This window comes from Vipera ursinii (assembly GCF_947247035.1).
Source record: "Vipera ursinii genome assembly, chromosome: 2".
NCBI lineage: Eukaryota > Metazoa > Chordata > Lepidosauria > Squamata > Viperidae > Vipera > Vipera ursinii.
The window spans coordinates 175457288-175472242 of NC_139513.1; the positions used below are offsets into that span (position 1 = coordinate 175457288).

At 41.5% G+C, this 14955-nt stretch overlaps 1 protein-coding gene across 1 annotated transcript in view; it reads right to left on the bottom strand.

Moving 5' to 3' along the window:
* Window positions 1-14955, bottom strand: part of RFX1 (regulatory factor X1) — a 60855-nt gene that overhangs the window by 12858 nt on the left and 33042 nt on the right. Inside the window, exons 8-18 of the mRNA XM_083357138.1 lie at window positions 13396-13482; window positions 11156-11250; window positions 9475-9910; window positions 7216-7397; window positions 5983-6102; window positions 5461-5576; window positions 5073-5191; window positions 2994-3103; window positions 2522-2673; window positions 2143-2240; window positions 902-1051 (exon numbers count right to left, since the gene is read on the bottom strand). Of these exons, the coding sequence (XP_083213264.1) occupies window positions 902-1051; window positions 2143-2240; window positions 2522-2673; window positions 2994-3103; window positions 5073-5191; window positions 5461-5576; window positions 5983-6102; window positions 7216-7397; window positions 9475-9910; window positions 11156-11250; window positions 13396-13482 (1665 nt within the window). The remainder of the gene's footprint in view (window positions 1-901; window positions 1052-2142; window positions 2241-2521; window positions 2674-2993; window positions 3104-5072; window positions 5192-5460; window positions 5577-5982; window positions 6103-7215; window positions 7398-9474; window positions 9911-11155; window positions 11251-13395; window positions 13483-14955) is intronic.

The following is a 14955-nucleotide window of genomic DNA, read 5'->3' on the forward strand; positions in this document are numbered from 1 at the left end:
TAAATCAAAAGACCCTGGAGATGCTGCAACATTCCAGCTGATCGGTGCTTCTTTTGGGCTCAGCGGAAGCGCCAGGATCAGCACCAAGCTTTCAGCTAGAGTCCTGACACCCCTGACAGTCCAGCAGCCCCAGCCATCTCTTGCTCAGGCTTGTGCGGTGCTGCCACTGGTTCAGGTCATTCCCCTCCCCCGCTACCATTTTTCTAGGATGGTCACGTACCACCTGCCAGGTGCCAATGTACCACAGGTGGTACCCGTACCACTGGTTGTAAAGCCCTGTTCTAAAATGATCTGTTGGACGGAGGATCTTTCTTCCTCTCCTCACAGAGGCCAGTCAGGTTGCCCTGTGAGGAAGAGCAACTGATCCCTCTGCTCTGTAACTCATTTGGGCCTTTCCTATTATAACTAGCCCGTTACAGGAAAATTAAACATTAAGAACAGGTGCCTGAATTATCTGTTTTCCCCTTTCCTTCTGTAATCTGTTATTCAGATTATAAACCTGACAACATGGATGGCCTGGTTTTTACTCTTCTAAAAGTCACTCAGAGAAAATTCAGGCTGAAAGGTGGGGTATAAGCACTATAAAGAAATGACTGAGAAAACAACTTTGATAATGAGCTTGATAAGGCAAATACATTATTTATTTTTAAAAAAGTATGCTAACCCAGATGGGCCTAGCAAACTAAATCTTCTTATATCTGTATCTGAAGGAACTCCTATATTGGCTACTTGATTCACCAAAGATAACCGCGACAAAAAAGCTTTCGTGATAAATAGCACCCAGCCCATCTGAGTCAACAAGAAAATGAAAAGTTTTTAGTTTCTAGTTGCAAATGGAAAAGGGAAGGATAAAAACCCAGCATGGCCAAACTAGGGCAAAACGATATAGACGGTTGGTTACCTGGACATTAGCAAAATCAACCCGGTTCAGGTCACTTAGCATCTGATTAATTTGAGCTGTATTTTGTAAAACAGCCCGGGCAGCCTGGGCAAGATGGTTTAGAGAAGTGTAACGTCGCAGGGTCTGGGCAAAGGCACTTGCTGCAGCCACCTGAGAAAGAAAACCCAAATGACACAACTTTTTTTCCTCACCATTCTGCTTGGTGAGAAGGAACTAAGAGAATAACTGCAAAGTAACCATAGTGGTAGCTGTGGCTAGGAGGGCCTTTCGTAGCTTTGGATTATGTCGCAGTTGCACCCATACCTGGACTGGGGGGGGGGCTACTCATAATTACTCATGCTCTTGTGATATTCAGACTGGATCACTGCAACATGCTCTTGATGGGGCTGCCCTTGAAGAGTGTTTGGAAGTTTCAGCTGATGCAGAATGCGATAGCGCAGGCAATTAATGTCTTTGGGGTGCATGTAATATCACTGCTCTGTGGCTTCCAGTGTGCTTCTGGTGCGATTCAAGATACCAGTAGTTATCTTTAAAGCCCTTCATGGGTTGGGGCTGTGTTACTCTCCATCCCATCAGTAGGAAAGGCCTGCTCTAGATGCCGTCAACTAAGGAGTGTTGGCTGGTGGGATTCAGAAGGAGGAACTTTCTCCCATGGCGCTCCATCTGGAACATCATTCCACCATTAGCCCCAATCCTGCTGGCCTTAAAATTTGATTCTGTGCCTGGGCCCTGGGAGTGTGGTAAAGTCTGCCTTTTGGCTTTGTTGAGAGTTATTCATGAAGCTTACCTGCTATGTTTCTGTTTTATTTTATTATGATTACCTATTTTATTGTAAGTCACCCAGTCTTTTATGTGAGAAGGGTGACTATATAAATCAATCAATCAATCAATCAATCAATCAAATAAACTCCAAAAGAAAACGGGAAGAAGAATGTGGCATACTAGCTTTAAGTATGCACAGCAACTGTTAGTGGTGTTGTCTATCAATCTCTCCTAGCACAGACCCCAAGTTCCCAGAAGGAGGAGGAGGAGGAGGGGAGGGGGAGGGGGAGGGTAGGGGGAGGAGGAAGAAGGAGAAGGAGAAGGAGAAGGAGGAGAAGGAGGAGAAGGAGGAGGAAGAGAAGAAGAAGAAGAAGAAGAAGAAGAAGAAGAAGAGGAAGAGGAAGAGGAAGAGGAAGAGGAAGAAGAAGAAGAATCATCTCAAATTGCCTGCCCCACAAACTTTGTGCTCTTTGGCTCACCTTCACTCGGACCATCTCTTCCGGAATATTCATCATAGCATTTGTCAACCAGCTCTCCAAACTTTTTGCAAAGTTTCGGATTGCTTGTGTCAAGGCACCTGGAGCAGAATTGGAACCAGAACAATAATTTCACTCTAACATAGGCAGTTTCAAAGTCTTTGTTATGAATCAAGAGTTGATCTAACTGCTTCCCTCTCTACTAAACAAGATTTTTAACCCCACCAGTCGCAGAACCTGGGTTAAGCCCACAAGGAGAGAAAGTGGAAGGGTCAGGAAAAGCGTCTCCAAGAGCTGAAGTTTCTCCATGCACCATTGGTTGCCCTCAGTTTATCATAGCCCATGATTGGCTGAAAACATGAGCTGTGCACTATCAGCTTACTCGGAATGGGCCGGAGCACTTCCGGGATGAGGACTTCCACCAGCCCCTGGTACAGCAAGTTGTCACAGTCTTTAGTCCATTTGAGAACAGGCTCATATTTAGACAGCATCACCAAGCAGCTCTTTGGGAGACGCTTCTCTGCTTCATCATGGCTAAAATATCAAGCATACATATATGCCAAATTAAAAAAGAATAATCACAAAATTACAACTCATCTTCTCAGAAGCCAGCATGTCTTTCTGTAGTTCTTCAAAGGAATAATCAATGAGTAGGAAAAATTGTTTCCTAGTCAACTTTCCTTTCAAAGTTAATGTTTTATTTGCCCTGACAGCAGTCTTTTCATAATGGAATCCACTGATGTCTTTTGGGGGATAAAGGGGGCAGTTAACATTTCTGGAAAAGGATGGCTGTAAATTGAGTGGGTCACATCGCACACATTGGGAAGAAATGACAACTATGCAATAATACTCACATAACTATAGGGGTGGTTTCACTGGGCTGGTTCAAATTATATCTCCAAAAGGTCTTCCAGAGTGTTTCTACCAGTGTGAACTGCAGGTTTACCATCACATCGACAATAGCCTGCAGAGAAGTAGTAGTTGTATAATCCACTGCATACCTTACTTCTTGCAATGGAAAAGTTAAACTGAAACTTAAACCCTGAGCCCCACACCTTACCTCATTGAGTAAATTGGGACTCCTCCCTGCTCACTGACGTTTTATTTCCCAAATAGACTACTTTTCCAGCCTACCACTGGCTAAGAACTAGTCCCTACAAGACTAGGCTTGTGGAAATCTTTCCAGCAGCAACAATCCCTTTTAAACCAAGTTTATTCAACATATTTAAGCCAAAAAGCTTCCAAAATTGATTGGGAAAAAGGATCAGTTAGAATATATAAAGCAGGGCTTTTCAACCGGTGGTACGTGTACCACCTGTGGTACTTTGCCATGTAGCAGGTGGTACGCGACTGCTAGCCAAGTGTAGCTGGGAAGGGGAATGAGCCAAAGCGACCCAAGCCTGAGGGAGAGGCAGCTGCAGCTGCAGGACTGTCTGGGCTCGGCAGAACCTGATTGGCTCCAGCTAACTGGCAGTTCCGAAAGCAGCTTGGAGCTGGAGATGAACTGAAGAAAAAGGGGAGAGGGAGGAGAAGAGAGACCATAAAAGGAGGTAGTTTGGGCAGGAAAGGGGAAAAAAAGACAACAGGGAAAGAGAAGGAGAGGTCAGCAGGCAGGGAGAAAACAGGGACAGAGAAGAAAAGGTCCCCTGGTTTGTTTTCTCCAGCCAGGAGAATGAATCATTGCTGATGAAATGAAAAGCCGGCATGTCGGAAAGGAGGTGGGTTTATGTAGTTCTAGATTAGCTGGCAGCTTGATTGGGTTACCATAAGGATTTTTGTACAGTTTTTACAGCGTTTTGTAATTCAGAGGCTTGGTTTGTGTCCTTTGGTTATTGGAATATTTTAGTCTGTATTTTAGGCTAGCAATTAATCCAAAGTGTTGACTTCCATAGGCTTAATCCCTTTAAACAAATGTAATTAGTTTTACCCCCTTATCTTGAGTCAGTCTATGGCTTTTAGAAAGTTTTCTTTGAAGGTAAACAGCTTAATTTAAGGCTAAAGCTTTTCACAATTATGGAGCCTTTCAGTCTCAAATTGCAACATTGTGACACGTGACATGCCTGAGGCAGCTTAAAGAACCCCCCCCCCCAGGTTATGCGTTTCTTTATTTTGAGAGCCTTTCTTGCTTTGCACTTGATTCATGTGTCTTTAAGGGTACAGGGAAGGGATTGGGGGGAGTGCATTCTTAGTACACTGTGGAAAGAGCTCAGAAGGGAGGGAGGAAGAAAGGCCGACCAGCTAGCTCAGGGGTCTACATACTTAGCAACTTTAAGACCTGTGGACTTCAACTCCCAGAATTCCTCATCCAGCCATGATGGCTGAGGAATTATGGGAGTTGAAGTCACAGGTCTTAAAAGTGCCACGTTTGAAGACCCCTGAGCTAGCTGGTAGTGGTGTATATTAATAAACATGGATAAATTCATCACACATTTGCCAGTGCAAAGGGAAAGTGATTCAGCAAAGGAACAGCCACCAAAGAAATTAAAACTGGTACTTTTTTCCTTTTTTTCTATAGTTTGTAATATTTTATTATAGAATAACATACAAAAATACAAAAGCAAATTGTAGGACACAGTGGGGAGGAAAAAGGAGGGGAAGTGAGGGGGAGAAGAGAAAAAGAACAGACTTCCTCTGTTGCAGTAGAAGGAAGCATTAACATTGAACCTGGACTTTTTACTTTTCCATAATATTATAAACTAGTCATTTCTGTAACAACTAATGAATCTAATCAGTAAATCCCAAAATCCCCCCCGCTTTTTTTTAGTCATCAAGTTTCTGATACCTTGCTAAGCACTGGTGGTACTCAAATATTGTCATGTCCTAAAAGTGGTACAATCTGTGAAAAGGTTGAAAAGCCTTGATCTAAAGGATTTCGGGTTACCTACTCCTGCTCTAGAGCATCATTTTGCTTTCCAATATGATCCTTGGCATACCTCACAATGTTCTCGATACAGCAGCTGGAAAGCCTTCACATCTTCAGCCCCAACACCCTCAGGGAGATTCTTCCCTTGTAAGTCCAACTCTGTGAAGTCAGGCAAGCTGCGAGAAGCATCTGCAAAGATGAAGGAAAAGTCAGTCTAACAAGATCAACTAAATCCTAATGAACAGCCACGCTTTTCTCTCATTTGTCCAAATTAGAAGTGAAAATTTGGGTTTTATTTGCGCTAGGTTCTTATTTTCTTGAAAGAGGTAGAAAACTGGAACTCTGACCTACTGTTTTACCACCACAGAAATACTGCAAAGACAGCCATATAAAGGATGGTGCATTATCTCTTCTGCGTCCTACTCAAGAGATCTCAATGGATCAAGTCTCATTCTTACCTAAGAACTGCTGGTACTGTTGCACTTGGGCACTGATATCAGATAGCCCTGAGGCCTGTTGCTGCCCCACAGCTACTCCATTGGTCATACCCTCCATTTTCTGAATAGGTTTGAGCCTAAAAGACAAAGTAACTCAGAGTTAAGGCATTTTGGAGCACAGTAATAGTAAGGAAAGGGATGCGGTATGCATGATATCAGGACAGATATGCAGTGGTGCCCTACCAAAACTATATCCAAAATTGGATGTAGATAGAAAGTAAGTTCTTCTGAGATTGCACAAAATTTAAACACAAAGGTAGGGAAAAGTACTAATCAGGAACTTCCAAAGACAAATCATGGGGGTTACTACAAAACCAGACAGCAGAAAAACTTAAAGTTCCAACAGAAATCTGGAAAACCACCTAATACCACTGATCTAATTGGCCATGTATTAGATTTCTAGGGCGGTAGGCAAATTTAGGTAAGAATCTTTACAACCAATGAACATATCCTCTGTCACCGAACTCCTGCACAATCTCCTACCGTTGCTTCTGAGAAAAAGGCTGTTGCCTCATGGCCAGATGTTGCTGGTCCTCCATGAGCCGCAGCAATGGGGAATTGGCTTTGATGCGCAACCCATAATAGTGGTATTTAGAATTCCCTCTGAAAGAAAAATGAAAATAGAAACCTGTACATAAATTGCTTAAACCATAAGAAACCATGCACTTTGAGGAAACGTCCCTCCTGCCATGTAAACTTGGTAGAATGGAAAAGACAACACGAACACATTCTAGACAGTTTGGGGAAGGGAAGCAGCAGGTTAGAACAATATTATGAACTGGGGAAGCTTGCAAGGTAACTTACTTAGATGGGAAAAAAGTCCCTCTCATTTATATGTTTATGTTGTTAGAAGAGAGAAAAACTGGAGCGAAAGACTAGGATGATCCCCATGAAAAGAATACAGAATAAAAACTAGCATTCTAAGGAGTTTGCAAGGAGTGAAGTTCAAATTAATCATCTATCTTGGATACAAGATCTTGGACAAATAAAAAATTTTCTGGCCTTATTAGCTTACCCCTCTGTGAAAGTGGTATATTGTGACTATTATGGAAAAATATAAGGTAGCCATTCTTTGACAGTACCTTTAACTTTTTCACAAAATTTCAAGACTGCTAAAAATTGGGGACCACTGATTCAATAAAAGTTTATGAAGTATTGTAAATATTCCAAAATATCAAATGTGCTGTTATTATTATTCATGTCATACTGTCTATTGAGTTCAAGACTGGAATGAGATTTGAACCTGCATCTCTTCAGCCTTGGGGGCCTGAGGAAACACCAATTCTGTTCACAGAATATTTAACTACCGTATTTATTGAACTAAACTATTTCTGGCCTAGCATCAAGTACTATACTGTAAATTGATCAAATAACAGTGGGTCATATGCAAAGCTAAGGTATACAGTAATAAGGAATTCAAAGTTAAACCAATTAGGTTGTACTGTATGAATGCAGCTGCTAAGTTTAACTGATTAATCATGTTTTGTGACGCTAGCTAATATTATTCCCCATAATTACATAAAATCCATGTTTTATAGCTAATCCAGTTCCTCCCAAAACAAATACTTGCTTCAATACGTGTCCTCTTAATAGTTGTCAGTCTAAAAACAGAAACACAAATTTAACACTTGTGCTGGGTTTTTTCCTTATATGGAGGAAATCATGCTGGTTCACAAAACCTTTTCACATCACTTACACAGCCTTCCACCTTTTTACCTGGTTCCAAGTCGGCGAGTTCGGAGTCCCATAAATACTGAGCGGATCAGCTTTCCAAAAGATGCTGCGTTGACTGGCTCCAGTTTCTGCTCCTGACAATGCAGGAGGTAATGGCAGTACAAGGTACTGCGAGGAAGGCTCACACCCTCAGCAGTCTCATAGTTATCCAACAGCCACTGGACCTACAAAGCAACAGAAGTGCAATTCACAGGTCCTTCAAGTTTGCTCCCTGCTTCAACTCCCTCTACTGCCTATCTCAATCCCTCTATTTCTCCCCTTTCGGCTGCCCTGCACGCCTACACCCTGAACTCCACCAACCTTGCCAGTTCTGACTAATCCCAAATAACCTTCTCAATATTCCTTCAGTTTCAGCTGAAATTTTTATTACTTTTATTTTCATTGGCCATCGCCCCCTTCCAAAACAAACGTTTCATTTTCATCAAAAGAGCTCTGCATTTTGTCTGCCCGTACTACCCTTAACTGTTCCTTGCTCCTTTTTTGACGACGTTTTAGTATGTTTTGCTTTCTATCCATGTTGGTAGGTTTAGGTATTTTCTTTCCATGCACATTGGAGTATTTAATCGATGGCATTTGAGAAATCAATGTGAAGAGATTTATGGATTATAATGGTTCTTTAAAGAGAGGCAAGCAGAGAAGAGACTACGCATTTTTTATACTTTTCAATTCTGTGGAGATTCAGTCATCCAGGTCATTGTTGTCCCAAAGGTGCTTTCCCCCCCCCTCCCTCCCCAAAAGGCTTTCTTGGGTCTTTTTCCCTTTGAAAGTGTTTTGCTTCTCATCCAAGAAGCTTCTTCAGTTCTAACTGGTGGAGAAAGGAAGGTTTTATATTTATATTCTTTAAAGTCATCTAGTCGTTAGCACTAGAGTGCTATATGAATCCTCCCATTTCCCACTAGTTAGTTAGAACTGAAGAAGCTTCTTGCATGAAAAGTGAAACGTTTTCAAAGGAAAAAAACAAGGAAGTCCAGTTGCCTTTTGTAAAGAAAGAAAAAAGAAAAGAAAAAAAGTGCCTTTTGAGATATTTTTCAATTCTTATGCAAGATGTACTGAAAATTAGGCAAAAACTAATTCTAACAATTAATTCTAATTAATTAATTTGTGGCCTGAAAGAAAAATGCATGAAATCTGAGCTACAATCAGCAGGCACAAAAATGTTACCCTTATTCTTACTGCATTGTCTTGTCTCCACCAAGAATCCACTGGGAGAATAAAAACAGATTCAGAATCTTTGGCTGTTGTAACTTTGGTTGTTGTAAAGTCAAGTCTCACAAAGGGAGACCCCATGAGTGAACTCCCCCTAGACGTTTCCAAATTGCAAAGTGTAATCAGCCAAGATGACCACAGAACTGTGCAGCAGGAAAACTACCAACAGCAATAGGTACCTTCCATTACCTCCAAAGTAAAATTCAAAAAAGTCACTGAGAATAACAGAATCTTCTTTACCAGAAGAAAACTTCTGAGAAATTGCCGGAGGGTTTAAAACAACTAGAAACTCTGGTTTCAGACCATTTACTGGGGTTTTGTGGGAAAATTAACTTTGAAGAATTAAAAAATCATCTTGGTTTTGAGGAAAAAAATTTTTTAAAAAAAATTATGCTACCAAAATCTCAAGTTAGTGAGATATTGTAGGTAAACTCTTGAAGTATATTCAGAATATATACTGTTAGCATAATGTGCTATCCATACATTTGTCTGTTCATTTATTTATTCAATTTGTATAGCCACTCATCTCACTTGAATGACTCCAGATAGCTTATCCCAGGTATTATTTTCGGGAGTTGAGGGTGTAACTTAACAATAGCCCAACTCTCTTACAGTTGAATCTTTCTCAGAGAGACTAGTAATGGGCAACAGGTACACTACTAAGCTGTCTTTTAGAGTAGTCTGCCAACAAAATATTGCTTTTGCAAAATACAGGCTCAAGGTTGACTCAGCCTTCCATCCTTCCGAGGTAGGTAAAATGAGGACCCAGGTTGTTGGGGGCAATTAAGCTGACTTTGTAATAATGCCGCTTGGGGTTTGTGTGAAAGCCCTAATAAGCAGGCATATACATAGAATGAAGGCTACTGCTAAGTTTGTAAAGCCGCCCTGAGTCTTCGGAGAAGGGCGGGATATAAATGGAATGAAAAATAAAAAATAAAAAATCACTGTATTAATAAGATTAGTTGCACTGACAGCAAGAAAAGTAACTTCTAATTCCTGTGAATCAACAAGCAAATATCTTAGTGGAAAACTTACTGTTGCAGGAGAGGCACGGGTGGTGTGTGAATAGGACTGGCTTGAACTTCCCAGCATGTAACCTCCTTGAATCACATAGGTCCCTGCGCTGCTGCTGCCACCAGTTCCTCCTCCTCCTCCTCCTCCACCTCCTCCAGCAGTGCTGCCACTACCAGCACCATTTCCTGCTGCTGCTGGTGCTCCTCCTCCTCCTCCTCCTGCTCCTCCCCCTCCTCCTGCTGATGCTCCTCCTCCTGCTGCTGTACTGCTGCTTCCATTTGGACTGGCTATGATTTGTCCTCCAGAAACATACATAGGTACCGAGCCACTGCTGGCCACTGTTTGTGAGGTTGCCGGACTGGAGACCTGCGTTGGGGTATTTTGGGATTCATAGTAATTTGCGCCTGTGTTTTGAGTATAGAGAGGGGTTTCTGTGTAAGGGTAAGTGTTGGAGCGTCTGAAATGGAAGAAATACAGTCAAATAAGCACATACACACATTAGGGGAAAAACGGCAACCTAGCCGAGAAAACTTCAACTACATATATCCAAAATTGTATGACAGACACAAAGGAGGAAAGTTCAAGAAGCAGGAACATTGCTGGCAAGAGATTAATTTTTTTAAAGGTTTCTGTAAAAATATCAATAATTGTATACCAGGCATCCTGCCAGGTTTTCTCTGGCACGTAAAAGGCACTCCTACCCCATCCTAATCCAACCTATCAGATACAACTAGGGCACAATAAATCAACTGGTGTTTGAGGTAGCATCAGAGTCTTTCTTAAAATATTTTCAGTTCTAGCTTTTGTTGGAATAGTGGTTATCTCTAGGGTTTAGAAATAACATAGAATCTGTTGGTTTAGACACAACATGGAAACATTTGGCTGTTGTGTGAAAAACTATAGCACGCCCTTTTTTGGAGAAGTTGCTTTGGCGGCCTGAATGTGACCAATTAAATTATTAAGGCTTAAATGTTGGAGTCTAAATGTTGGAGATGTGGTAGTTTAGAAGCCACCTATTTTCATATGTGGTGGACTTGTAGAAATATAAAAGCTTTTTGGATTAAAATTTAGTGGAACATTCAAAAGATTTTTAAGAGAAAGATAAAGTTTTCTCCGCAACTGTTTTTATTGGGTATTGTTGTAGATTGTGATGTTAAAGAAATTAATTTGATGTTGAATATGATAACAGCAGCACGGTTACTGGTGGGACAATATTGGAAGAAGGATAATTTGCCTACTATAGAAGAATGGGTGTTTAAAGTTTCGAATCTTGCAGAAATGTCTAAGATTTCTGCTTACTTGAAAGATCATTCACAGGAAAGATATATTTCAGTTTGGAGGAGATGGATAGATTATATTCAGAATAAATATGGGACTAAAAAGTTCCATTTAGCTTATGAGTAGATTTTAGAGGGATATTGTTATTGGTACTTTGTATGTAGTTATGTTAAAGGGGAGTTAAAGCACATTGTGAATTTGGTTAATTGTATATTATGCATAATTTTTATTTAGAATATGATTATTGTAACTATAATCCTGTATTTAGCTCTGGGATGTGGGGGGGGGGAAGTGGGCAGGTTTGGGGTGGGGGGGATTTGGGGATATATTGTAAAATCTTGTTTTTGTAAAACTCTTTAATAAAAAAAATTATTAAGGCTTCAGGATAGCATAGACAGGATAAGCCTGACTTCTTTATACTCACATGGTACTTGCTGTGTAGCTGGCATCTCCTCCTTCCACATACTGAACCTGATTAGGATAGACATGCTGCACAGGGACCTGCTGAAGCTGCTGGACCTGAGCACATAAGCAGAGGGAAGGAAAGGAAAAGCGAACTGAGATTAAGAAGTAAGGCCGTGTTTACTGTCCCTTTCCCTTTTCTCTCCTCCAAATATACTTCTCTAAAGTAAGACTGGGCCAGCAGAATCCCTTTTTCTTCCACACATGTGCATTGCCTTTATCCTGCACCTGACATTCCATTATCATGGATTCTCTGATCAAAGGCTAACCCTCACCCCAGAATTTCTAGGGAATAAGAATTCTTTGTGTAAGTGAAAGACACTGCAGGTCCTCTGATTAGACAAAATAAGCTCAGCAATACAATAATTAAGAAAGGAATGCAAAGCAAAGCAAATTTTCCCACATGTCAAAGCACAGAGCTATAGTAAAAAGTGCAAGCACTCTAAGTTCTTGGAAGTATAATATTACAATAACAATACACCATACAATTATTCAGAACTATAGTTGACTGCAGTTGTTTGTTGTACTAGGTTTCCCCCTCATGATGTGCAAAATGACCTTTTACAAAGATGATCAGTGTTTTTTTATTTACAAGAAAATATTTTTTATGTTTAGTATTTCAGTATTCCACTTTCTTAGACTGAACCTTGTTCACAAACCCAGACTAAAATCCTAACTAGCTATTAAAACCTATATTTTAACTCCCACCAAAGTCCACCAAAATGAAATTTGTTTAACGATAGGGTATATATTTCCCATGAATAGCAATAACACTTAGACTTCTAGACCACCCCATAGTGCTTCACAGCCCTCTCTAAGCGGTTTGCAGAGTCAGCACATTGCCCCCAACAATCTGGCTCCTCAGTTTACTGATCTCGGAAGGATGCAAGGCTGAGTCAACCTTGAGCTGGTGAGAATCGAACTGCTGGCAGTGGGCAGATTCAGCCTGCAATACTGCATTCCAACCACTGTGCCACCATGGATAATGGTGGCTTAATGGTGGTTTCATATAAAGATGTGAAAGCCGGAAATAGATAAATTAGGAAAATCCTTAGGGCTTTCTTCCTTTTCCCTATGCCATCATATTTCTAACAATTCTTTCACACACATCCCTTAAGATTCCTATATTTATCCCTATATTTATTTAGGTAAAACAAAATCAACTCTAAGCCTAAAGAGGTCCAAGAATTTCAACTCCTCTGGCAGGGTATGGGGAAGGGAAAATCGCCATTTGACCATCACCAACGATTAAGATGAGAGTCCTTTGGAGGCACAGAGAAGGGAATGATGCTAGTTTGCTCTGTTTTCTGTGGCTTCAAAAGTGATGCGCACAGGGCTTGCTATTCTTGGATCTCAGTTATTGCCCTTTGCTGGACCTACTTTAAGTGCTGTAGCTGCTGTTCCAAACACTAGCACCTGAGGGACTCTCTGAATCTTGACTCTCTGGTCAGGGCTGGAGTGATGAGAGGAGAGGAATGGTAGCTGCTCTATCACCACCTTCTGTTGTGGCAAGAGGAGTGGCTGAGGAAGCATGCGGACCAGCTCCACCCACTGCTCCGAGGCAGAATCTAGTGAGTGCATGTAGTGGAGCCTGTGCTCCGGGCCAGGTAAACAGCAGCTGGTCAGCTGGGGTGCACTGCTGCTGCTGTTGCTGCTGCTGCTGCTGCTGCTGCATTCTAGGGAGAGGCTTTGCTGTACTCCTTGTTGCTCCTGCTGCTGCTCCTGCTGACTGCTCTTAGAAGGACCACTGTCTGCATTCTAGATAATAAACAGAAAGACTAAAGCAATCAGAGCTAAAGGAAAAAGGAACAAGAATGTAAAGGTTGAGACTGAGAACAGAGGGTCCCAGTACTCTGGCTATCCTATACTCTATAAAGCAAAAGGGACCTTCAGGCCAAGAAACTGGCACAGCTCAAGGTCTTCGCTATTTGGGCAAGTAGAGTGGTCAGTGGCAGGAATCTCTGGATGGCTACAAACCACATCCCCAAGAGAAAGAGGGAGGACAGGACAGACTGATCCTGGATCGGTAATATTAGGATCACTTGAATGAAACAAATGGGAGTATTTTTGCAGGAGGATTAAAGACAGGGCTTTAACATCTCTGATGTTAGTTATGTAGCTCTGTGGGCAGAAAGCCTGTGTGGCTACAGGTTACAAAAATAAAAATGCAGGCCAACCCAAGAGCAGAAGACAAACACTTACCTCTTGGGTAACATGAACCTGCTGGAGCCCTTGAACTGCCAGTTGTTGCACTGTACCTGCTTTGGGAGTTGTCTGCACAACAGATCTCTGTGGAATGAAATACACCAGAGTCTATTAGTGTACTTTGGGATCTAGTCTGGTCTAGTGGCTTGAGCATCTGGCTAGAAACTGGGAGACCATTAGTTCTACTCCTGCTTAGACATGAAGCCAGCTGGGTGACTTTGGGTCAGTCCGGCTCTCTCATTCCTAGGATGGTGGAAAGGGTAAATCAATTCTCAAAAACTTTGCCAAGAAAACTGCAGGGACTAGCCCAGGCAGTCACCAGGAATCAAAAACTGACTTTAGTATGCGTGCACATATACACACGCGCGCGCGCGCGCGCACACACACACACACACACACACACACTAGCAGCTACTAAGACCTAGAATGATTCATTAGATTTTCCATGAATATCCTTTTTTCTAAACTAGTGATAGGGCATTCTACAACAGTCCCTCTCACTTGTTCAGGAAGCAGAGTTAGATTCTAACGTGCTTCCTTTTGGAGAACCTAATTCCACTCCTAGTACTAAAGTAACAATCCAGAAGAAAGCTCAAAAGAAGCACATTTTTAAAAGTTAGAGTAAGGTAAAGATATATCTGAGAAATTGCTCAAAAGTATTGGGGCCCTGGTAATTTGATTGCCAGTTCCTCTGCATGTGAATGTCTGGGTGGGTTCAATACCTTGCTTCCAGTGTAGAAAAAGGACCTTCATGAAAACTCCAAATGAACCATTTTTCTACAGTAAAACCAGGTCATTCTACAGTGGGAATAAACATCCTTAAGGTGGATTTATATCTGGAAGGCCTCTAATTTTTGCTAAGAACAATTTTCTGCACAGAAGAGTTAAATGACAGAAGATCATGTAGCAATCCTATAGATGTCTGTTAAAAGTGGATAAAATTATTGCTTTTCTAGTGGAATGAATTGTTCTTCCATGTGGGGCAGGATTATTCTGAATCTCTTATGCCTGTTTGGTGCAAACCTGCAGTCAAGATGGAATATTACTAGGAAACTGTCAGAAACTCTGAACTCCTTCTCAGCTAGATCTTGATAACTCCACTTGATGTCCACTTTGTGTCAAAATTCCTCTAGTTGGGTTTTGTAGCTAGGGCAGAAGGAAGTCCCAGTGGAAGTCAAAAATGATCTTGAGAATAAAGGTTGGGCCTAGGCACTGAGGGATGGATGATACAAGTACTCATTCTTGAACCAATTTCTAAGGCAATTATGAATGTCCTCCCCATGTTAAGTGTTTAATGGTTACTTTGTGCATGGGCTTGAATAATGTTCTTATTAGGGCTGGAAAAACTAGCAGGACGTTCCACGACAGATTCTGGTAGATCATGAATAGTATTGTCACTGAGTCTTTCCTTCAGAAACTTGATCTGAAGATGGACATCTTCATCACTGGTGTTAGGACTAAGGAGTGTGGTGACACCAGTCTGTGGAGATAGCTTGATTATAGTCCATCTCTGAAATCTTTTGGTAAAAAGATGAGGACTTTGAAAGGTAGAGGCTG